General features: G+C 58.8%; 2 protein-coding genes across 10 annotated transcripts; both read left to right on the top strand.

The window, feature by feature from the left end:
- The first annotated feature begins 4,574 nt into the window (after positions 1-4,574).
- KLC2 (kinesin light chain 2) lies at positions 4,575-14,423 on the top strand. Of its 9 annotated transcripts, none has more exons than XM_086384776.1 (16): positions 4,575-4,693; positions 5,529-5,817; positions 8,302-8,532; positions 8,681-8,750; positions 9,394-9,616; positions 10,259-10,346; positions 10,432-10,533; positions 10,621-10,794; positions 10,899-10,998; positions 11,649-11,698; positions 11,802-11,869; positions 12,287-12,395; positions 12,498-12,656; positions 12,733-12,857; positions 13,077-13,134; positions 13,453-14,423. In XM_086384776.1, exons 2-16 carry the CDS (start codon positions 5,590-5,592, stop codon positions 13,534-13,536), a joined length of 1,869 nt encoding a protein of 622 aa, XP_086240902.1. In that variant the 5' UTR covers positions 4,575-4,693; positions 5,529-5,589; the 3' UTR covers positions 13,537-14,423. The 9 variants fall into 9 exon arrangements, with proteins under 9 accessions (XP_086240902.1, XP_086240898.1, XP_086240900.1 ...); XM_086384772.1 differs by having other exon boundaries at positions 13,077-13,140; XM_086384774.1 differs by having other exon boundaries at positions 4,606-4,693; positions 5,579-5,817; positions 13,077-13,140.
- A 747-nt stretch (positions 14,424-15,170) lies between these two features.
- Positions 15,171-22,447, top strand: RAB1B (RAB1B, member RAS oncogene family). Its single transcript, XM_086384784.1, has 6 exons — positions 15,171-15,242; positions 16,993-17,065; positions 17,354-17,449; positions 17,561-17,656; positions 20,735-20,866; positions 21,001-22,447. Exons 1-6 carry the CDS (start codon positions 15,229-15,231, stop codon positions 21,193-21,195), a joined length of 606 nt encoding a protein of 201 aa, XP_086240910.1. The 5' UTR covers positions 15,171-15,228; the 3' UTR covers positions 21,196-22,447.
- The last annotated feature ends 134 nt before the right edge of the window (positions 22,448-22,581 follow it).

Here is a 22,581-nt window from a genome sequence, read left to right as displayed (position 1 = left end):
CCTACACTGGGAGCGTGGAGTCCTAACCACTGAACTGTCTGGGAAGTTCCAATATGCTGATGTTCCAAGGGGGATGATATGCTTGGGACAAATGCCACCCCACCACCCCCCACACCCCGACCACCACTTCAAAGAAAAGGCATGAAGCTAGCCAACAGAAGAAGATTAACTTAAGAAAGCAGATTTCAGTGGGATGAATGCTTCCAAGGATCCAAGGGGAAGGGGTGGGAGCAGTGGGAGTGATTTTCAGGGAGAAAACAATCTTAAAAGTAGCAAGAACAACTTCCCCAGATGAGCTCTGTGGAAACGGCATAAGGAGCTGAATCACCATGGGGCATGGATGCCTTCCTTTCTTCTCCATCAACAGAGCACCCATCAGCAGCTTGGCACCAGACCAGCAGCTGCAGGGTGGGAGTGGGGAAGTAACAGTCCCTTCCCTTGGGAGACACACAGTATAATCCCTGGAGACCAGATCAAAAGCCGAGTGACTAAAGAGATTGAACACATGCAAGGTTACGAACCGAAAGCAAGATAAGAGCCTGGGAACCCGGCGGGGAAGGCCCAGGCCTTCCTCTGTGGGGCGCACAGGGAGGAGCAGGGCCAGATGCCTAAAGAGAGCCTCAAAGAAACCCCGGGAGCCTGCAGAGAGGTAGCAGAAAGGCTGAAGCAAGAACCCAGCACAAGCCATAAAGGGGGACTGAAAAATGCTCTGTTTAGATGATGAAAGGAACGTGCTCTGTTATTAGACTGAGAGAAAGTACAAGGGAAGAAACCCCGGCGTGTGTGCCCCTGACTACATTTGGTATGCAGGTCCCTGGGCCTGTAAACCCAACACATGTGGAGGTGTCCGTGTGGTACACAGGCCTTCAGTGCCTCTGGCTGAACCTGCCTGAGGCTATATTTTTTTCCTAACATTTATTTATTTGGCAGCATGTGCTGTGCTGTGCTAAGTTGCTTCAGTCATGTCTGACTCTCTGCGACCTCATGGACTGTAGGCCACTAGGCTCCTCTGTCCATGGGATTCTTCAGGCAAGAATACTGGAGCAGTCTGCCATGCCCTCCTTTAGGGAGTCTTCCCCACCCAGGGATCGAACCTGTGTCTCTTAGGTCTCCTGCATTAACAGGCCAGTTCTTTACCACTAGCGCCACCTGGGAAGCATTTGGCAGCATACTGGATCTTTAGTGGTGGCATGTGACCTCTTGGGGCTTCCCTGGTAGCTCAGTCTGTAAAGAATCCACCTGCGATGCAGGAAACCCCGGTTCGATTCCTGGGTCAGGAAGATCTGCTGAAGAAGGGATAGGCTACCCACTCCAGTATTTCTGGGCTCTCCTTGTGGCTCAGCTGGTAAAAAATCCACCTGCAATGTGGGAGACCTGGGTTTGATCCCTTGGTTGGGAAGATCCTCTGGAGAAGGGAACGGCTACCCACTCCAGTATTCTGGCCTGGAGAATTCCATGGGTTGTACTGTCCATGGGGTCGCAAAGAGTCGGACACAACTGAGCGACTTTCACTTTCACTTGTGACCTCTTTGTGAGATCTAGTTCTCTGACCAGGGATCGAACCTGGGCCCCCTGTATTGGGAGGCCAGAGTCTTAGCCACTGGACCACCAGGGAAGTCCTGAGGCTGTGTGTTGAAGGTGTATGAGGCTGTGCTTCATGTGTCTGTGAACAGGCAATGTGACCTTGGTTCTCTTGACCTCTACAGTGTGGGGTCAGTCTCCTTTACACACTGGGACAAAATGACCAGACTCTGGATTAGAAAAGGGCACAGTGGTCAGCTGCTGCAGCTGCCGTCCCCTCTCTGGGCCTCACTTTCCTTACCTGTAAAACAAAGATGTATAAGGAGTGACTTTCAGCCCAGGGTGCATGTCATGGGCACTGCTGAAGTTTCATAATAATAAGAGATATTCATGACCCACCCCGGCACTACTGAATCTCAGTCTCTAAAAGGAACCCCTCGAACAAAGTTCCCTCCCAAGAGTTACTGAAACCCAGCCTTGTTAAGACTCCTGAGTGTCCCATGGACAGCAAGGAGATCAAACCAGTCAATCCTAAAGAAAATCAACCCTGAATATTCATTAGGAGGATTGATGCTGAAGCTGAAGTTCCAATACTTTGGCCACCTGATATGAAAAGCTGACTTACTGGAAAAGACGCTGATGCTGGGAAAGACTGAGGGCAGGAGGAGAAGGGGGCGGCAGAGGATGAGATGGTTGGATGTTATCATTGACTCAAAGGACATGAGTTTGAGCAAACTCCGGGAGATAGTGAAGGACAGGGAAGCCTGCCGTGCTGCAGTCCATGGGGTTGCAAAGAGCTGGACACGAATGGGCGACTGAACAACAACAAAGCCTTGATAAGAACAGCAAAGTTGCCCTGGGCTCCAGATCCCATTTCCTCCCTGTGAATTTGCCAGCCAGCTGGGAGTGTAGTTATGGTCTGATGGAAGTCTCTCTGCAGAGAGGCAGGCTTGTCACACCACAGCCAGTGTGACCCCAGGAGGTAGGGCCGATGTGCTGGCTAAAGACCCTGAAGGCAAAAGACGCCAACCTGCAGGGCCCTGGAGGAAAACTGACCCTATGAAACTGACGAGGATAAACACAAGCTCTGCATTGAGGCAAAACATGCAATCAATGGACACAAGAGACATAACAGCAGGTGCTCCTGGGGACGGGACCTGCGTGACTTGAGGGTGGTGGTCAGTGAGAGAGAGCCACATTCCACTGCATCTTGTACCTGCCTTTTGAATGCTGCATCATCTGAATGTAACAATTCCCTTTAAAAATCACTGGGGGAAAAAAAATCACTCACTGAAGCGCAGGATGGGGGAGAAGAACCTGGCTGGCTAGAACCAGGATGAGCGCAATCTAGGGTTTTAATTGACAAGCTCACCCTGAGAAGACATGGTCCAGCGACTGTCGAAGTCAGCCTGACTTTCAGCTTCACGGTGGACAGGTGGTGTGCTCCTTGGGAGTGGACTGGCCCTCTGCTCTCTGCACATCTCCCTTCCGGTCTGGATCCCCACGCTCTGGACTGAGCCCGATATTCTGAGCAGTGTCTGGATGGACATGCTAAGCCACACCCAGAAAAAGAGAAATCCGGAGGAGGGAGGGGGGAGGAGTGGGTGAAGGGTCCTGGATTGTCTGGCCAGGCACGGGAACATTGGGTGGGGCACCATCACTCTACCATCTTTTGGGCAAAAGGGAGCAGCCATCCTTCCTTTGGACAGAGCTTTAGTTTGGTGTGGGCAGCAGTGTCCACAGTGGGACACTGTCGAAGGAGGGGGCTGTCGAAGGAAAACCTTGCTGACCTTTAGAGCTCACCGCAGACTGTACTGACTTGCTGTCACTGAACATACTTGAGCTGGGGGGCGTCAGAACATCTGTCAGAGATGATGCTCACAGGGTTCATCCATTAGGACACTGAACCTGGTAGAGTCTGAGCACCCCCCACTCAAGAGGAACACCCCAGATCCCCGGGTACCAGTGCCAGGCCTTGCTGGGCAGGTACTGTCTCTCAGAGGGGTCTCTTCTAGAGATGCCGACCTGAAAGCAGTGGAGGCAAGGCCAGAGTGGCCAGCAACCCAGGGCTGCAGAGTGCCAGGCCTAAACCTGGGCCAACAGGCGCGCCCTTCTTAAAAAACCAACATTCACTGAGTGTTGCCATGTGGTGGCCAGTTTCTCTGGGAATGAACAAGACATGCAGATCTTGGCCTGATGGGTGCATGAGATGGGCTGGAGGGCTGCTCTACATAAGGGTGTGGGGAATCAGGGGAGGGCTCTCTGAGATGACGTCTCACCTGAGTCCTGAATGACATCACCTTGTCCTGATTGTCCAGCCCACAGCATTCGTGGTGGTGCTCACCCACAGGGTCAAGAGTGTTTCTGCCAATGCCTGGCTGCCCCTTGTCACCTTTTTCTCTTTCACAGCCGGAAGCCTCTGTTTCTTCCTCCCAAGAAGCGGCCCTAAGATGCCAGGAACCACCTCATGGAACAAGGACAGCTCCAAAGGAATTGGGTGGGGCATAACCACCGATTTGGAGAAGGCAATGGCACCCCACTCCAGTACTCTTGCCTGGAAAATCCCATGGATGGCGGAGCCTGGTGGGCTTCCGTCTATGGGGTAGCACAGAGTTGGACACGACTGAAGCGATTTAGCAGCTAACCACCGATTAGAGACAAATGAGTGTAGGATTATTATCTGTGACACTGTGCCCGCTGTATTCGGTCTTTGTAAGCGTTAAATGCACTTAAGGCATCCAAGCGCGCGGCACGCAGTAAGCGCTCAGAAAGTGGCACTTCACCTCATTCAAAGCCAATAAATGTCAAATGTCCCGATCTGGACTCTGAGGAGGCCAGGCCTTCTCCCTGGGCCTCAGTTTCTCCCGCCGTCCTCTCTGGCCGCAGAACAAGGTAAATTCAGGTACACATCCTCCCCAGCCAGTCCACACTCCCGCGGCCTCGGGGCGGGTTACAGCGGACGACTCTGAGGCCGCAAGTACTTGGGAGGCGGCGGCGGCGGGGAACCCACTCTCCGGGCTAGCCCACGCCCCATGCCTCGGTGACCACGCCCCGTCCCCGACGGCCACGCCCCGGGCCCCTCCCACTGGCCTGGAGTGGGCCCCGCAGGCGTGCTCCTTTAAGGCAGCCTGCCGGCCGAAAGGAGTGTTTCGCCCCCTCCGACGCCGCCAAGGTACTGGCTTCACCTTTAAGGCAGCGCAGGGACTGCTGGGAAGGCCGGCGGGATGGAGGCGGCGGGACCCGCTCACGGCGGCTGGTCCGGGTGAAGCGGCACCGGAGCCGGAGCCGGAGCCGGAGCCGTAGCGGGAGGCGGGCCCGAGCGGGAGACTGAGGTCCGCGCGGGCCGATCGGGCTGCGGGAAGGGAGCTCGGGGTCGGCCTTAGGGGAGGGGTCGTCTGGGGTGCGGCTCGTGAGAGGACCAGGCCGGCCCGCGGGCAGGGGGCGCGGTCCTGGATGACCGGGGTCGGGAGGTTTCAGGGGAGGGGTCCGCAAGATGTCATGCTGGCCTATGGGGAGGCGTCGTCGTGGGCGCGGCCGGGGCGGGGAGGGGACGAGGAACCCCGCGATCTCAGCTTCTTAGCGGGAGCGTTTCCCCAGGGTCGGCCTGCCCGGGAGGAGGGCTCTGTGGCTCGGCCTGCCTGTTGGGGAAGGGGCGCTGCCCAAGGGAGCTGGGACCGGATCTCTCAGAGGGGCTGGTGTCTCCGCACGGAAGTAAACCCCCCACGATCCCAGTAGGATCGTGCTCTGGCGCCTTCTGTTCTAAGGGAGGCTCCGGGGAAGCCCAGAGACCGGGTTGCCTAAGCCGGCCTTGAGCCAGTGGTCTGGGCCGAATCCGGGTCCAGCCTCGCGGGTCGCACCGCATTGCGTCTCCCGGGCCGAGACGAGCAGAGCGCGCCCCCTGTAGGCCGAGCGCGAGCACGGTGCGGGCTGCTACCTGGGGGACCGGGCACCCGGGGGACCCAGGCGTCCGGGGGGCCCTAGGTGTTTACCTAATCCGGGGCGGACAGCGGCGTGGCCCCAGGCTCGGCACCCCCTGCCCGCCCTCTCGCCTTCACAGGAGGCACGGCCATGGCCACGATGGTGCTTCCTCGGGAGGAGAAGCTGAGCCAGGATGAGATCGTCCTGGGCACCAAGGCCGTCATCCAAGGGCTAGAGACCCTGCGCGGGGAGCATCGTGCCCTTCTTGCTCCCCTGGTCGCTCATGAAGCTAGTGAGGCAGAGCCGGGCTCACAGGAGCGCTGTGTCCTCCTGCGCCGTTCCCTGGAGGCCATCGAGCTGGGGCTGGGGGAGGCCCAGGTAGGCTGGTCCGGGGTGCTGAGGAGGGAGGTCATGGGAGGGATGGAGCCTTCCAGAGGAATCCTGGCAGTGTAGTAACAGAATCAGCATGGAAGGAAGAATCAGTGCCTTGGAGCCTTATGGTAGGATGCGGTAGATATCTGTTGAAAAAACGGATGGGTTTTGGAAACCCTAGATGCACGTGGGCCCGGGAAGGATGATCGTCTGACTTCTCTGCTACCTAGCAGAGACTGCATGGCCTAGGGAAACAAAAAGGAAGTCCTTAAGGACCCCTCCCCTCATTTATTCTTTTATTCATTTGTTAACAGGTAAGTTCTCAAGTGTCTACTGTGTGCCAGGAAATGTGTTAGGTGCCAGGGATACAGGTCCAACAAGACAGACAAGATCCCTGCCGAGTCTAGTAAGAGAAGAGTCAGAGACACATACATTTATTAACGTTACAGTGAATTCTCAAAAAAAAGGTATGGCGGGAGGTCTTATCTATTGGTCAAGCTACACTTCTGAAGGAATGACATTTAAATCAAGACCTGAGTGACGGAACGAAAAAGGAGGAGAATGAGAGGTTGTGTGTGCAAAGGTCCTGTGGTAGAAAAGATCTCGTGGTGGGAGAACTGAGAGAAGACCTGTCTGACTGGAGCTTCATGAGGAAAGAGAGAGGGGCAGAAGAGGTCTATGGAGAAGGCAGGGGCCTTATTAGTCTGGGTTTTATTCTTAGGAAGTCAGGAAGCCTTTGGAGGGTTTAAGCAGTCACAGGACACAGCCTGGCTTAGGCTTTAAAAACTCTCTCTGGCTGAGGTGTGGAGAATGAACAAGGATGGGTCAGGGTAGAAGGAGGTAGCAGGTGTTAGGAAGCCACTACTGGAATTCAAATGAGAAATGGCGACTTGGAGTAAAGGGGTGGCCATGAAGGTAGTAAGAAGGGGGTGAGTTCTAGACGTTCTGGAGGTAGGTCCAGCAGGGCCTGGGGATGGACTAATGGAGAGGGAGAAGGGCAACTCCCAGGTTTGTGGTTTGAGCAAATTAAGAGGAGGAGGGGACTTCCCTGGTGTTCCAGTGGTTAAGATTCTGCACTCCCAGTGCACGGGGCATGGGTTCAACCTCTGGTCGCGGAACTAAGGTCCCACATGCTGTGTGCAGCAGCCAAGAGATAAAAATATAAAAATACATTAGTTTTTTTAAAAAAGGAGAAGTCAGCGTGCATGGATCAGGAGTTCTGTTTGGGTCCTCTTGAGGAGCTGGGGCTGCCAGGATGACATGCAGATGGAGATATCCAGGAGGCACTGGGGTGCACAAGGAGTTAGACTCTTGGGAAGAGTCTTGGCCCACTCAGATCCTGGCTGAGACACTGCCTGGCTCCGTGAGTCCTCGCAGGTGGTATCATCTTGGTTTCCTTGTTTTTAAAAGAAGGATCACACCATCTGCTGTATATACTTCCAGGCTGTTTAGGGAATTTTTTTAAACACCTAGTGGTTGTGAAAACACCTGTCACTTGGGTGTTTGCTCGTCAACTAGAAAGCACATGGTCCTAGACTTCCAGCCCTCTGGAAGGGCAATGTGTTGGTCATTCACTCCTTGGCCAGTTGACTGCCAGGTACAGAGATGAACATACCGGGGCACCCTCCCAGGGCAGGTACAGGTGGGCGACAGAATGGTGTGGGGGGGTGGGTGAGGTACCCTGCTTTCCGGGGGCTGAGAGCATAAGAGGGAAGAGGCTTCACTGCAGAAATGACCCTGACCATGAAAGATGGAGAAAGGGTAGCACCTAGCAAGGCCTCAAGGCAGGAAGAGCCTGGAAGCTCAGGAAAGGAGTCAGGGAGTTGGGGGAGAGGGGTGGGAGCTGAGGCCCCTGGATCCCCTCCCCTGCCCCTCTGGTTCCCCAGGAAACCAGGGGTTTAGGACACATACTCCTTCCCTCCCTGGGAGCTGCAGGTGGCCCCTGGGCAGAAGTCAGGATGGGGTCTCTTGGTATCCTTTCAGCCATCTCTCAGGAATCTTTGGAAAAGTACTAGCCCTGGGTCAGGGGCAGTGGTTTAGTGGCTCTGGCTACAGGGCTTGAGTACAACTCCTCAGAGAGACAGGAAGAGAGCGGCCAGCTTGGAGAATGGGCAGCACCCTAGTCAGTGCTCTTCATGATCAGAACGACCCAGCAAGGAACTGGACATCGATGCAGAGGGCTAGCTGGAGGCCCCAGGAAAGGGGATGATGGGTTCTTTCAGAGTCTAGCAGAGCCAGCCTGGAAGCCCAGGTGTCCCTACTGCAAAAGGAAGGAGCTGGGGATCCCCAAGCCTCCTGGGTTCAGATCTAAGGCTGTGTGTGGTCTGTTTGGGGCCCTGGGGCAAAACTCCCTCAATGGGAGAACTTGGTACCCTCAGGCTGGCAGCTCCCCCAGGCCTGGCTCTTCTCTGGGCCCCAGGAGGCCCAGGCTGGACGGGGTGTTGGGCGGGTGGACAGGGCTCTGACCTCCATCCTGGATGTCTGCCACAGGTGATCTTGGCACTCTCGAGCCACCTGGGGGCCGTGGAGTCGGAGAAGCAGAAGCTGCGGGCCCAGGTGCGGCGCTTGGTGCAGGAGAACCAGTGGCTGCGCGAGGAGCTGGCGGGGACGCAGCAGAAGCTGCAGCGCAGCGAGCAGGCCGTGGCCCAGCTCGAGGAGGAGAAGCAGCACTTGCTGTTCATGAGCCAGATCCGCAAGTTGGATGAGGACACCCCACCCCACGTGAGCCCTGGCATGGCCACTGCAAGGCCACTGCGGGGGGCGGGGCCGGGAGCAGGGGAGGTGCCAGGGAGCAGGCGCGGTTCCCACCCAGCCCGCTGACCCCTGGGCTGCCCACCTTCCCTGACGCTCATCCTGTCTCCCTCCCCAGGAGGACAAGGGGGACGTCCCCAAAGACTCTCTGGATGACCTGTTCCCCAGCGAGGAGGAGCAGAACCCAGGTGCGGCTGGCTCTGGGGGTGGGAAAGGAAGGCTGGGTGAACCAGTCCCTGGGACCCAGAGGTCACAGGAAACAAGGTCTGGGTGACCGCCAGGTGCTTCCCTGCCTCGTTTCTGATCATAACATCCCAGGTTGAGCCTTAAAAGGCTGGCTTTACCTGTTGCTTCTCTCATCCCCTCAAGTTCCATGAGAAGCAGGCATCACAATTCAGAGCCCTGGAGCCGCCCGGCCCGGTTCGAACCCTGACTTGCACTCTTTGTTCTGTGACCGCTGGTAGAGTTTCTTTTCTTCTCTGAGCCTCCCCCAAGGGTTAAAGGAGGACGCACTCGCAGCGCTGAATCCCAGGCTGCAGCCCCAGGCCAGTGCTGGCCTTGCCAATCAGAGCCTCCCTCCCTTCTGCCGATGAGGAGCGGACGCTCCCCTTGGGGGCTAGGCGGCTTTCTCTGAGCCACATAGCTTGAAGTACTGGAACTGGGCCTCCACCCTCTCTTTCTGTGGCGTGACTAGACCCACTCTATAGATGGGGAAAGTGAGAGAGAGTGACAGTTAGTGACTTGCCCAGGGCCACGCGTGAGATCAGTCAAAGCTACCCCCCAGTTCAGGGGGTAGTTAGTACATCTGACCTCCCCACCTTGGCTTTGCAGCCCCCAGCCCTGGAGGAGGCGATGTGGCCGCCCAGCACGGGGGCTATGAGATTCCGGCCCGGCTGCGCACCCTGCACAACCTGGTGATCCAGTACGCCTCCCAGGGCCGTTATGAGGTGGCCGTGCCCCTCTGCAAGCAGGCCCTGGAGGACCTGGAGAAGACGTCGGGCCACGACCACCCGGACGTGGCCACCATGCTGAACATCCTGGCGCTGGTCTACCGGTGAGGCCCCCACCGACCACGGTCACTTGTGGGAGCGCTCTTCCTGGGGATGACAAAGCCCCGGTGCCTGCAGTGGGCCAGGACTCGGGCTCCACCAGGCAGCTAGCTGGGTGACAGACAGAAGGATCTTGTCCCCATAGAGGGCTGAGCTCACAGCAGGGCCTGAGCTACACACGTGAACGTGCCTCAGTCTAGTGTGGGAAACAGGCTTGGACATAACTGGGGGGGTGCAACACACGAGCATGCCAGGGGCACAGCCTCTCCAACACCGAGGCTTGAAGAGGGTCTCTGGTGAAAGTTGAGTGTGCCCAAAACGTGAGGGGATTGGAGAAGGTTTTGTTGGCAGAAAGAGCAGCAGGAGCAGAGGCCCTGGGGAATAGACCATAAGGAACACTGGGCACGAGGCAGTGAGGGCGGGACGTGGGGGGAGTCTGGCTCATACCCCAGCACTGCGTGTGCTTCTGCGCAGAGCCCCCCAAGCCAGAGGGCAGGGGCTGACCACGTTTCCCAGTGCCCCGGGTCATACCCACATCGTGCTCACTCATCAGAACAGGCAGAAGGAGTGACCCCAGGGATCTGGGACCACTAGGAGGAGGGCTGTGGGCTGGAGGATACCATTCATCAGCTCGCACCTGTCCCTAGGGACCAGAACAAGTACAAGGAGGCTGCCCACCTGCTCAATGATGCCCTGGCCATCCGCGAGAAGACTCTGGGCAAGGACCACCCAGCTGTGAGTGAGGCTTCCTCCCCGCCCCACTGAAGCTCCCAGGTCCCAGCAGGGCCCAGGTGCAGAGCCTCCGTTCTCCCCCCTCTAGGTGGCTGCAACACTGAATAATCTGGCGGTCCTGTATGGCAAGCGGGGCAAGTACAAGGAGGCTGAGCCTCTGTGCAAGCGGGCACTGGAGATCCGGGAGAAGGTGGGAGCAGGCAGGGCAGGGCCGGCCAGGTGGGCTGGGGGCCCCTAGGCCGGCCCCGAGCCCAGCCACTGGCTCCTCTGGTCCCAGGTCCTGGGCAAGTTTCATCCAGACGTGGCCAAGCAGCTGAGCAACCTGGCCCTGCTGTGCCAGAACCAGGGCAAAGCCGAGGAGGTGGAATACTACTACCGGCGGGCGCTGGAGATCTATGCCACACGCCTTGGGCCTGACGACCCCAATGTGGCCAAGACCAAGAACAACCTGGTGTCCTGGGCCGGAGGGGCGGGAGGAGGGGGGCGGAGGGGCGGGAGGAGGGGAAAAAACTCAGTTCCTTCCATCCTGCTCACCTCTGGGCCCTGCCCCTCCAGGCCTCCTGCTACCTGAAGCAGGGCAAGTACCAGGATGCGGAGGCCCTGTACAAGGAGATCCTCACCCGCGCTCACGAGAAGGAGTTCGGCTCTGTCAGCGGTGAGCAGGGCTGCCGGGGGCTCACCCAGTGCAGGCCGGCTCAGCCACCAGCATCCATGGCAAACACCTTGGCCGGGCAGGCCTTGCGCCAGGGGTCTGGCTGGTCCGCAGCCATGTGTGCGCACACATGAGCACACATCCCCCCTCGCACGGCCTCCAGGAGGCTGGATCCGTGCAATGCCTTCACTGTGCACTGTGCACACCTGTGCCCTCAGCTTTGAGCCTCTCCCCCTTGCTCTACTGGGCAACACATGCTCAGTGGGAGGGCCTGGCCCAAATGTCTCCCCCTCTGCGAAGCCACCTTCCTGGCCCTTGATGGTCAATCACTTCCTGCTCTCGGACCCCTCAGCCCGGCCCATTGCTCGGGCCTAGCACCATCTCGGGCCAGGGTCCTGAAGTCTGCAAGGGTCTGCTCACCGAGACCCCCAGGCATACGCTCCTCAAGCACAGGCCTGGGCCAGACTCCTCTACTCCAGGAGAGGGTCGGTCATGTTTGGGTCTGTTTCTTGTCTGTTCATTCATCTAACAAAGGCCAACCCTGGTCCTTCTCGAGTGCCCCTGACCCCCCCACCCAAAACCCCAGTCCTGTGTCCAGTCCACCCAGGAGAGGCCTACATGAGAGGCTGTGACAGCCCCCTCTCCCCCTGCAGGGGACAACAAGCCCATCTGGATGCACGCAGAGGAGCGGGAGGAGAGCAAGGTAGCCCCATGGGGCAGGGCCGGGGCGGGTATCCGTGGAGAGAGGGCGAGGTGGGGAGCATGCCGGGGGCCCTTCTCCCACCTCCCGTGTATCTCTCCCCCAGGATAAGCGCCGGGACAGCACCCCCTATGGGGAATATGGCAGCTGGTACAAGGCCTGTAAAGTAGACAGGTGAGGAGTGCAGAGAGGCGGGAGGGGTGTGGCATCGTGGGTGCGCGCCGAGGCCAGGCTCCACATGCCATACTGCTCAGCCTCGGAACACACACTTCCTCTCTGTCAGCTCGTCTTTCGAGGCCCAGGTCACAGCCCACCTGTCCCAGAAAGGTTCTGTCCTCCAGGGAAAACCTGATGATCTCACTCCCGGGGTTCCCAGCTTTCAGTCCTGGGGGGCGACATCCCACTTAGGGCCCTGAGGGGATCCCCCAAGAAAGAGGTGAACCTAGGTGGACCTTGACCAGGGCCCCGCCCGCCAGAGGGGCTCCATTTTGGTTGGCCAGAGGCTCCTCAGGGCCAGCGGGGCTGGGTGTCAGGGTGGGCCCTGATTCCTGGGTGCACAGAGTCAGAGACTGCCCTGCTCCCCGTCCGCAGCCCCACGGTCAACACCACCCTGCGCAGCTTGGGGGCCCTGTACCGGCGCCAGGGCAAACTGGAAGCCGCACACACGCTGGAGGACTGTGCCAGCCGCAGCCGCAAGCAGGTAGGGCGACAGGCACGAGGGGTGTGGGCAGGGGCCCGCGTGGCCCGATGTGTAATCCGATCGGGGCCCCTTGCTCGCCTGATACACCCTGCGCCCGCTCAGGGCCTGGACCCCGCAAGCCAGACCAAGGTGGTGGAGCTTCTGAAGGACGGTGGCAGCGGGCGTGGAGACCGCCGTGGTAGCCGAGAGGTGCCCGGGGGTGTGGGGCCTCGGTCTGAGGCTGACCTCGAGGAGGCGGGGCCTGCCGCCGAGTGGAGCGGGGTGAGTCCAGCAGCTGGCTGGCCCAGGGGGCTGTGTAGCCGGTGAGGCAGAGACGAACCCGTCGGCCTCCCCGCAGGATGGCAGCGGCTCCTTGCGGCGCAGCGGCTCCTTCGGGAAGCTTCGGGATGCCCTGAGGCGCAGCAGTGAGATGCTGGTGAAGAAGCTGCAGGGGGGTGGCCCCCAGGAGCCCCCAAACCCCAGGTGAGCCCCCCACCCCGGTGAATCTCTCAAGAACCCACCCAACAACCTACCAACCCCAGCTGAACCCTGGACCCAGGGTGAACTCTGTCTCACTCAAGCCCCATCCCATCCCCCCATCAGTCTGCCTTCCACAAGCCTACCTCCCCAACCCCAACCTGACCCTTCCCCGTCCTCCCTGAGTTCCTCCGTGGGCAAATCCTGACTGGCCTTTCCCCTCAGGATGAAGCGGGCCAGTTCCCTCAACTTTCTCAACAAGAGTGTGGAAGAGCCAGTCCAGGTACGGGTAGGTAGTGGTCAGCACCTGGCAGCTGAGGCCCCAGCCTCGGGCCTGCATGAGTACCTGCCAAGCTGCTCAAGCCTGTCTGTTCATCCGGCAACACATCCGGTCTTGTCTTCATCCCAGGCCTGGCTGGACCCGGGGGAAACGTGAGGGAAAGCTGGGTGCTGCCTATGAGCGGCCGGCGGCAAACACAGTGACTGTGGAGGTGGGTGGGAGTGTCAGGGCACCAGGGGCTCTGGCTGTCAGGGCCCCTGTGGCCAGAGAAGCACAGACTGGCAGCAGCAAAGGCTGAGCCCCCTGCCCCTCTGCCCACAGTCTGGAGGCACAGGCCTCTCTGACAGCCGCACCCTCAGCTCCAGCTCCATGGACCTCTCCCGACGAAACTCCCTCGTGGGCTAATCCTGAAGGGGCAGCCGTTCGCCAGAGCCTCCACCGGCACTGTCCCCACCCCAGCCCTGCGCATGGGCCTGCTGCTTGCCCTCCTGTCTCTTCCAAGGACCCCTATCTTTTCTGTTCAATCTCAGGGTAACCTTCTCCCTTTATCATCTTAGCCTGAGCCCTGGAGACTGGGCCCGCCCGCTCCAGCTCTCCCCCTTATTTATTCCTTCCAGCAGGGCCCCTCTTCCCTAGGTTCAGGGCCAGCAGAGGGGTTGGGCAGGGTCTCCAAGGTAGAGAGACTCAGTGGCCCGCTCTCCGCAGACCCGCGATCCAAGAACACTAAGCACCTGCGGTCCCTTCAGCACCCAGCCCTCCCCCGGCCGTTGCTTCTGTATATAGAGAAATAAGTTATTGGCCGCACCCCTCCCCTCCGTCCTTGGTACTGTCCAGCCTCCCCTCACCCCACCCTTCTCTAGTGGTACCGCCCAGGCCTTAATCACCCCCATTCCGCGCGGTGGTATCTCCCTGGCTCCACATCTCAGGGGCGGCGCCTCCCCAAAGGGTTCCCTGGGCCTTCTCGCGTTCCTCCCGGCCTCCAAGGGGTGAGCCCGGACCCGCCATCGCCCCGTGTCCAGGACGGAAAGCCTGGCCATACCCGTCCTCTCCCCGCCGGGCCCTGCCCTGCAGCCGGGTCTTATGCACTGCCCCGCCCGCCCCGCCCAGGCTCGGCCTGACCCCGCCCCGGGCACCGCCCACAGAGCCATCCTACCAGGCCTCCCGCGTCTGCAGCTTCTTGCGAGGGGCAGTGATGGCCCCCCGTGGCAGGAGGGGCTGCCCCAGTTGGGAAGTGAGGCGGTCGCTCTCTATTTTCAAATGTTGCTGTAGAAATAAAGACGGTTTGACTCTGAGCCGGGCTTGTTTTGGGCGGAGACCGAGAGCTCATAGTGCCTCTACGACTCTAGGTTGGGAGTGGGGTCGGGAGAGGCTGCGAGTATGAGAGAGAGTGTGTGTGTGGTTCACATCTGGTTCCGCGCAGCTGGAGCCCAGTAAGCTTCTCCTATCCCGGAATTGTTTGGGGGCCCCACAGATTCAGGAGTTTTTTCTAGCAGCCTTCATCTCTGAGATTCTATAGATCATGGATTTTGATTGAGTTTTATCCCTGACCAAGCTATTTGACCTTGGCCGAATTACTGAGACTCGATTTTTTTCACCTATAAAATGTGGGTGATACCTTTTTCCTGGGGTTGTGGCTGGGAGTTAGAAGTGCCTAACCAAAAACCCTTGATAAGTGAACTTTTACTAATATTCCCGGAAGCGGGGAGTGTAAGGATGAATGCCTCTGTCAGACGTGAAACGCCAATCCCAGCACTAAACTGAGCATCCCAACGCCGGGACGCGGTGAGGCTGCAGAGTGCGGTCCTTAAGCCCAGGTGCGTCTGGGAAGCGAACTACAAGCTCCAGAAGGCACTGCGCGGCGATGGGGGGGCGTGGGCTAGGAGATTCGGGCTCTCCGGTCTACGCCTGCGCGGCGGGAGTGAGCTGGACAACGTACGGGGACTACAAGTTCCGAGAAGCAATGCGTCGAGGCCCCAGTCGGGAACGTTTGCGCCTGCGCGTCGCGGGCGGGGTCTCTGGGGCGGAGCGGCCACCATCTTGGAACGGGAGGCGGAGCAGAGCCGACTGGGAGCGACCGAGCGGGCCGCCGCCGCCGCCATGAACCCCGAATAGTGAGTGCGCCCCGCCCGCGCCGTGCGGCGCAGCCTCGATCCCGAGTACGGGACTGTACGCTTACCGGGGTTGTCCGGCCCGGGTCAGGGCTGCGCGGCGCCCCCACATCCGGGTCCCCTCTTCCGCTGACCTCCCCCCCTCACATCCGGGTCCTGCCCCTCCCCCGGGGGCCCCAGGACCCTGACTCGACACCCCGAGTTCTAGCACACGGGCCTGGAGACTGCGACCCCGAGGGGCACCACTTGGAGCCCGAGGCACCGGCACCACCAGGCCTTGTCGGTCAGGTGACCCTGCAGCCCCGCTCTTTCTAGGCCTCAGTTTCCCCACCTGCTGCCTTAGAGTGGAGATCGGGGAGCTGACGACAGTCCTGATAGTGGAGCCAGTCACCAGCGTTTCTGGTCTCGGTCCAGACTTGGGCCGTTTAGGTCGGGCGGTACTTTCTGCTCTCCGGTCCTCCCGGAATCCGGTTCCTGGAGGCTGGCCCTCTGGGTAACTCGCACGCAGGCTCTCCCATCCGGGCTGCTGGATCAACGTGCCGGGTCGCCCCCGGCGGCCGGTCCCCTCCCGCCCTCCCCTCACCTTTGCGCAAGCCCCGGCGCCACTGTCACACCCCTTCCCGTCGCCGTCACCCTGCGGATGAAGTTTACACGAATGTGGCATTTGCTTCCACCCTTCCAGTGGGATTCTTTTTGTTCCTCAAACTCTCCTCACTTCTTGGTCACTCCCCCTACGGGTAGGTGGCCCGCGTTTCTGCCTCGACTTCTCACTGACAGCTTTCACCAAGTGTCGATTATCTTCTTCCTCTTCTGCTACTTCCTTTTTGTTCTCCAGATCCAGACTTCACATTTCCTTGGGGAAGGGTGAAGCTCTGAGCTGGATCATAAGGGGAAACAGAGAAGGGTACCAACAGGCTTTCAACGAGACTTTGGAGTCTGAACCTGGTTTCCAGTATTAAAGTTAACAGCTGTGTGAGTTAGGGCAAGTTGCTTCCGTTCTCTGGTGTGTGGTTTCCTCATTAGTTGGAAATAAAAGCACTCACTTCAGTGGACTGTTGTAAAGTGTAAATGAGATGATGAGTTTGAAACACAGGGCCAGGCACCAGTGTAAACTTGATACGTTTTGTTGTTCAGTTATGAGTCGTGTCCAGTTCTTTGTGACCCCATGGACTGCGGCACACCAGGCTTCCCTGTCCTTAACTGTCCCCAGAAGTTTGCTCAGATTCATGTCCATTGAGTCAGAGATGCTACCTAACCATCATTGCCACTTGCTGATCCTCTCTTCTTAGAGGCTTCACACCATGCTCTTTACATAGAAATTCAGTTCATAAGTTCTAGGCTGGGCCCTGGCCTCCACTTCTAGGGCCTCTGCTGCCCAGTCAGGTACAGGCCCAGGGCAGTGCAGTAGGGTTTCCCTACTGGACTCGAAACCATGGAGTCTATCAGGAACCAGGCTGGGATACCCAACTCTGTCACCTGACTGATTGTGATCCTTGGCAAGTCACGTTCCTTTCTGTGCTTCTGTTTTCTTCTCTGTAAAGTGGAAATTCAGATGTTTCCCTTTGGGCCAGCTGTGTTATGGGGTGTGGTCAGCCCTCCCCAGCCCGGGACTTGCAGGAGGGTCTTGTGAGTGCCTCACTACCCTAATCTGAGGCACACTTCGTGGTGTGGGAGAATGCTGTAGTTGTGACTTCAGGGTGATGGCAGGCGGGCTCCCTGCCGTCCTTCACATCTTCCCATCCTTTCTCTCCAGTGACTACCTGTTTAAGCTGCTTTTGATTGGTGACTCGGGCGTGGGCAAGTCATGCCTGCTCCTACGGTTTGCTGTGAGTAAGAAGCTTCCCATACCATCCATCTAGGGTCCTGGCTGGTGGCCTGAGGGAGGTGGGGCAACAGAGAAGAGTGGTTGCAAGACTCAGGAGACCAGGGATGAAGTGGCAGGACCTGCCCGAAACATATCTGACTGAGCAAGGGCATAGGGCTGGCAGGTTGGGGTGTGAGAACTGGGGCTCAGCAGTGAGGCACTCAGGTGGGGCAGGGAACCAGAGGGAGGTTTTCCAGATGGGCCTCAGACCTGTCTGCTCAGGCCATCTCCCTGGCCCCCGGTCTTCCAGGATGACACATACACAGAGAGCTACATCAGCACCATCGGGGTGGACTTCAAGATCCGAACCATTGAGCTGGACGGCAAAACCATCAAACTTCAGATCGTGAGTGTGGCTGCTCCCAGAGCCCCGGTGCAGAGGCATCTGCCTTCAGAGGGGAGGGGCTCTAGGCACGGAGCCCAGGGCTGACCTGCTCACTCTCCGACTGTCTTGTAGTGGGACACAGCTGGTCAGGAACGGTTCCGGACCATCACTTCCAGCTACTACCGGGGGGCTCACGGCATCATCGTGGTATACGACGTCACAGACCAGGTAGTCCAGGGCTCACTGTCCCCCCTTTGCCTCCTCAGCCTCGGGTCTTTGGCTTTTGCTTCTTTTTACTGTTCCCGTCCTCTCTTCCTCATGCTGCCCGGAAAGGAGACTGTTCCTGGACTTATTTCACAAGGAGGCAAATAACTGCAGAAATGGATCCTCCCCAGGCAGGCCCTGCTGCAGGGCCTTGGCAGAACCAGGCCTCACCTCCCTGTCAAAACTTATTCTAGACCTTCCGGGCACCTCTGTTTGGTGGGTTAGTCAGCTGATTGGTTGCTGTGCTGGGCAAATGGCCTCCTGGGCAAAGACCCTGTGGTGAAGCAGTGGGAGGGGCTTACACAAGGAAGTAAAGGAGCTGTGCGCTCTGGGCCCCGTGCAAGCAGAGTTCTGGGAGCCCAGAGTCTGCTGTGGCAACTTGAGTCACATGTCAGCAGCTGCAGTGGTGATGTTAACAGCGAGAAGCAGTCCTGCCATGCCTTACAGTTCACAGGTTCTGTCACAGCCCTTTGATGCTCATATCATTCCAAAGAGGTCTGGATTATATTCCCATTTCACAGATGAAGAAATGGGTCAGGGTGCTAAGACTTTCTTAGGCCCTGTAGCTGCTCAAGTGGCAGAGCCTGAAAGCCCGTGCCTACTGATTCTACCAGTTTTGTTGTTTTTAAACTTTGTTGCTTAACGGGGGTCAGGCCCTGGGGACATGGAGACACTTACATCAACCCCAGGCCAGGAGGAGTCCCTGCTCCAAGGGGCAGCTGGACTGCAGCTCGCCAGGGACTCGTGCTGCCTCCTGGCCAACAGGCTGTGGGTGAACTGCGCTCCACTCAGGCGGAGGTCACGATGGACCTCTAACTGCCAAATGCTGTGACCTCATTTCAGTTTTTGCCACGATTGACCTCTAGTGGCTTTTAACTGTGTTCTCTTCCCTCTCCTTGAAAAAATGACTGTCTCCAGCTCTCCCACCTCTTGCCGCCCTAGATTCTCTTTTCAGTGACTTTACCGATCCCTCCGGTACTGCTCCCCCACACCCCAGATTTTGTGCTTCCCTACGGCCCCCAGCCTCCTGACCCCCCTGCACAATGCTGACCGCCTTGTGGTTTGGCTTTTGTTTTGTGTTTACTGCAACGAAACGCCCTCACTGTGGACCTCCTCCTCTGTCCTGCACTGTGCTGGCACTGTCTGTGTTAATTCTCACCTTCAGTTTCACCCAGTGAACTAAATGGTGGGGTCCCTGCTTTCCAGATGAGGAAACAGGCTTGGAGATACGTTGAGTTACTTGCCTGTGGTTTCACAGACAGGGAAGGCAAAGCCGGTGTTTGTGAAGCCAGGGTTCTTTGCTTACCAGCACATCCTTGCCTGCCCCTAGCCTGCCTCTGGGCCCCCCACAGAGCTCTGGATGGTCTGCAAAACCTATCGTATCCTGTGCTGGTCTAACTCTGTTCCTGAATCGGCTCCTGCGTCCTCATCTTTATAACAGCAACCCTGTTGGCCTAACCAGAAAACTCTTCCCTCCCCCATCCCAGCAGTCACCGGGCCCCTCTGTTCTCCCCTATCGTCTCTCAAATTTGTCCCCTCATAATAATAGCAGTGATGAGGATAATAGCAGCTCTTGCTAATTAAGCACTTGTTATGAGACAGGCCTGCATTCATTATCTCACGCTCACAACAGCCCCACCGGGAGGTACTGTTTTATTGAAGTGAGGAAACTGAGGTTCAGAGAGATCAGGTGACATATCTAGGGTCATACAGTAAATGGCAGAGGTGAGGCTAAGCCCACGATCGTCTCACTAAATCCTGTGCTCTCGCCTGCCTCCTTGCCTGGCTCATCCCAGCCATCCCCCAGTGGGTCTCCGTCTTCTTGCCAGTCTGATCCGGCCTCTGCACTCCTTCCAGGACTGTCTTCCCAGAGCCCGGTGCGCTCCTGCTGCCCCCTTCCTGAGGAAACCTCCACTGGCTGCTGGTTGTCCAAGATTCAGCCAGGCCAGGACCCTCCCCGCTCGGGCCTGCCTCCTCTTCCTCTGCTTCCCTGCCCAGGGCCTGAGTCCCAGCAATTTTCAGCTTTCCCCTTCCCCCAAAGATGCCACACCCCTCCCGTGTTGCCTCCCCCCCACCCCGCACCTTCCCCCGTCCCCCCACCAGCACCCATATGGGGGTAGTTCACCCCTCCAGGCACAGGTCAGCTGTAACCTCCCCGAGCTGAGATAGTCCTGGAGTCCCACCAGCTCCTGCCTCCTCTCCCTACAGTGCTGGCCACCCTGTCTTGCCCTTGCGTGTGTCCTAGTCTGGTCCCCCACTGTCCCCTGAGTGCTTTAGGGCTGGGCCCAGGCATGGTTCCATTATTTGAACCCAGGGCCCAGCCTGGGATGTGGCAGGAGGTGTACGTCTGAACCCAGTGTGGTATCATCAGACCTCTGGCTCCTAAGAAGGGAAAGCGGCTCTAGCTCAAGCCTGTTCCTAAAAGTTCTGTCCTTTGTCGGCGTGCCAGGAGTGGGGGGTGGGGCATGGCAGGCTGCCGGGAGAGCCGGGCTGAGTGAGGAGGCTGTTGGTGCCAGAAGTAGGACGCACGTTAGGCCCCGCTCCCAGGATCCCTGTCTCCCTCTTAGGCCAGGGCCTCCTCTGGGAGGGTCCTCCACCTGCCGCTGGGCTCCCAGGTTTGCAGCCTGAATGGGATTTTAAGGCCACTGTGTGACTCTTGCTCACCTATTAGCCTTTGCTTCTGTCTTCCTTCTGGCCTTTCTTCTGATGCCATGTGCTCCCCACGTGTGGTTAGGCCTTTTCTGCATCTTAGGGAGACACAAGCAGCTGCAGGAGGAGCTGGCTGGCCCTCGCTCGGCCTAAGCCGTTTAGGTGTTGGGGCTGTTAGGAGAAGCTGGGCCTCTCTGGCCCTGGCTTTTGGGGTCTCAGAGTTGGGCAGGCAGGAGAGCTAAGCCTCATGGGGCTTCCTCTGGCTTCCTGAGCCCAGCACGCCTGCCTCTTGGGAGCTCAGGACACCCACATTCCCTTCAAGGCCCCTGTTCTCCAGGCCTGGGGTAGGGGTAGCAGTTGGGATCAAAATACCTTTTGATCTGGTTCCTCTAGGAATCCTACGCCAATGTGAAGCAGTGGCTCCAGGAGATTGACCGCTATGCCAGTGAGAATGTCAATAAGCTGCTGGTGGGCAACAAGAGCGACCTCACCACCAAGAAGGTGGTGGACAACACCACTGCCAAGGTGAGCGGGCTAGGGCCAGGCCACCGGGCACACCACCGCCAAGGTGAGCAGGCGGGGCCGGGCTGCTGGGCACACCACGGTGAGGGGGCCGGGTTCTGCCACCGTTCACCTCCTCTCTCCTCTCCCCACATCAGGAGTTTGCAGACTCTCTGGGCATCCCCTTTCTGGAGACGAGTGCCAAGAACGCTACCAACGTCGAGCAGGCGTTCATGACCATGGCTGCCGAGATCAAAAAGCGGATGGGGCCCGGGGCAGCCTCGGGGGGTGAGCGGCCCAACCTCAAGATCGACAGCACCCCGGTGAAGCAGGCTGGTGGTGGCTGTTGCTAGGAGGGGTTCATGGGGTGGGACAGGAGGGGGCACCTTCTCCAGATGATGCCCCTGGAGGGGGCAGGAGGGGCCTCCCTCTCCGGGGCATTTGAATCTGTGGCTTTGGGGGTGTCCTGGGCTCCCAATCTCCCTCTGGCCCATCTGCCTGCTGCCCTGAGCCCCGGCCCCCCCAGGGAGGACACCCAGGACCTGTGGCTGGGGTGGGGGTGCGGGCTTGCTCTGCTGCTGCCTCTAGGGGACTTTAAAAGATACCCCACCACACACCTTTGGGATGAGGGCTCCTCTGTCTGTCTGTCTCCCCGCCCCCCACGTATGCTGCAGTGGGTCTCTCTCCTGACTCTTCTTCCTGCTCCCCCTGTACCCGCCCCACTTCCCCAAGAGCTGAGGGCCTCCCTGGCCTCTACTGCCCCTGGCTGCAGTCAGCACCTGGGGCCAGGAATAGGAACAGGGGATCCAGGGCCCTGGGATCCAGGGCCCTGGGCTGGACCTCAGGACGGGCGTGGGGACCACAGGGGCCCAGCCGCCTCCTCTCCCCAGCCCCCCGCCCCTCCCGCACTCAGAGCTCCAGCCGTCCACCTGCGGTGGGGTATGAGCACATCTAGGGCAGGTGGGCGGGCAGCTGCACTGGGCCTGTGTCTTGAGCCCAGAGGGAGCCTGCTCCTGCCGCCCCCTGCCCTGCCAGAGCCAGGCCCGTGTGCTGCCTGCTCACCGTGCCCCTTTGTACCCAAGGCAGGCGGAGGCGGAAGGCCCACCGAGCCAGAGGCTGGGCACGAGCCTTAACCCTCTCTCTGCCAGCACCGCCTCCTTCCCCTGAGGCAGCACGTCTGGCTTATTCGCCCCCCGTCCGTCCCTTGGAGCCTGTGAGGGCGGATCCTTACCCTCTGTCGCTACTTCTCTGGGAATGTGGGTGCCACCCAGGGTTGGGGGGCCTCTCCACTTCTTCCCTCTCGCCCAGGATTCCTCCGCCCTCTGACACAGCTGCTTCTGCAGAAAGACAAACCTTTGGTCTCTACCTGAGAAGCCATGTCCCTTGTGCTGTCTCTCGCCTGTCCAACCTGTGCCCTGCCCTCCAGCTTGTATTTAAGTCCCTGGGCTGCCCCTTGGGCTGCCCCCCCCCCACTCCCAGGTTCCCCCTCTGGTGTCATGTCAGGCATTTTGCAAGGAAAAGCCACTTGGGGAAAGACGAAAGGACAAAAAATAAATAAATAAATTTCCATTGGCCCTCGGGTGAGCCGAGGGTTTTTGCAAGGAAGTTGTGGTCTGTGAGTGTGGTCTGTGGTGGGGGCCGCCCTGGGGTGGAGGGATGGAACTGGAGCCCTGGGCTTCACAGGGGGTCCTGGCTCAGGCTGTGTGTCCTAGGGTTGCTGTTGGAAGTCCTTGACCCAG

The sequence above is a fragment of the Bos grunniens genome, chromosome 29 (assembly GCF_055505025.1).
Source record: "Bos grunniens cultivar Pamir isolate PY7600 chromosome 29, Bosgru_T2T1.0, whole genome shotgun sequence".
In the NCBI taxonomy this organism is placed as follows: domain Eukaryota; kingdom Metazoa; phylum Chordata; class Mammalia; order Artiodactyla; family Bovidae; genus Bos; species Bos grunniens.
Note: the sequence above shows the minus strand (reverse complement) of the source record. Positions and strands in the feature narration are given on the sequence as shown.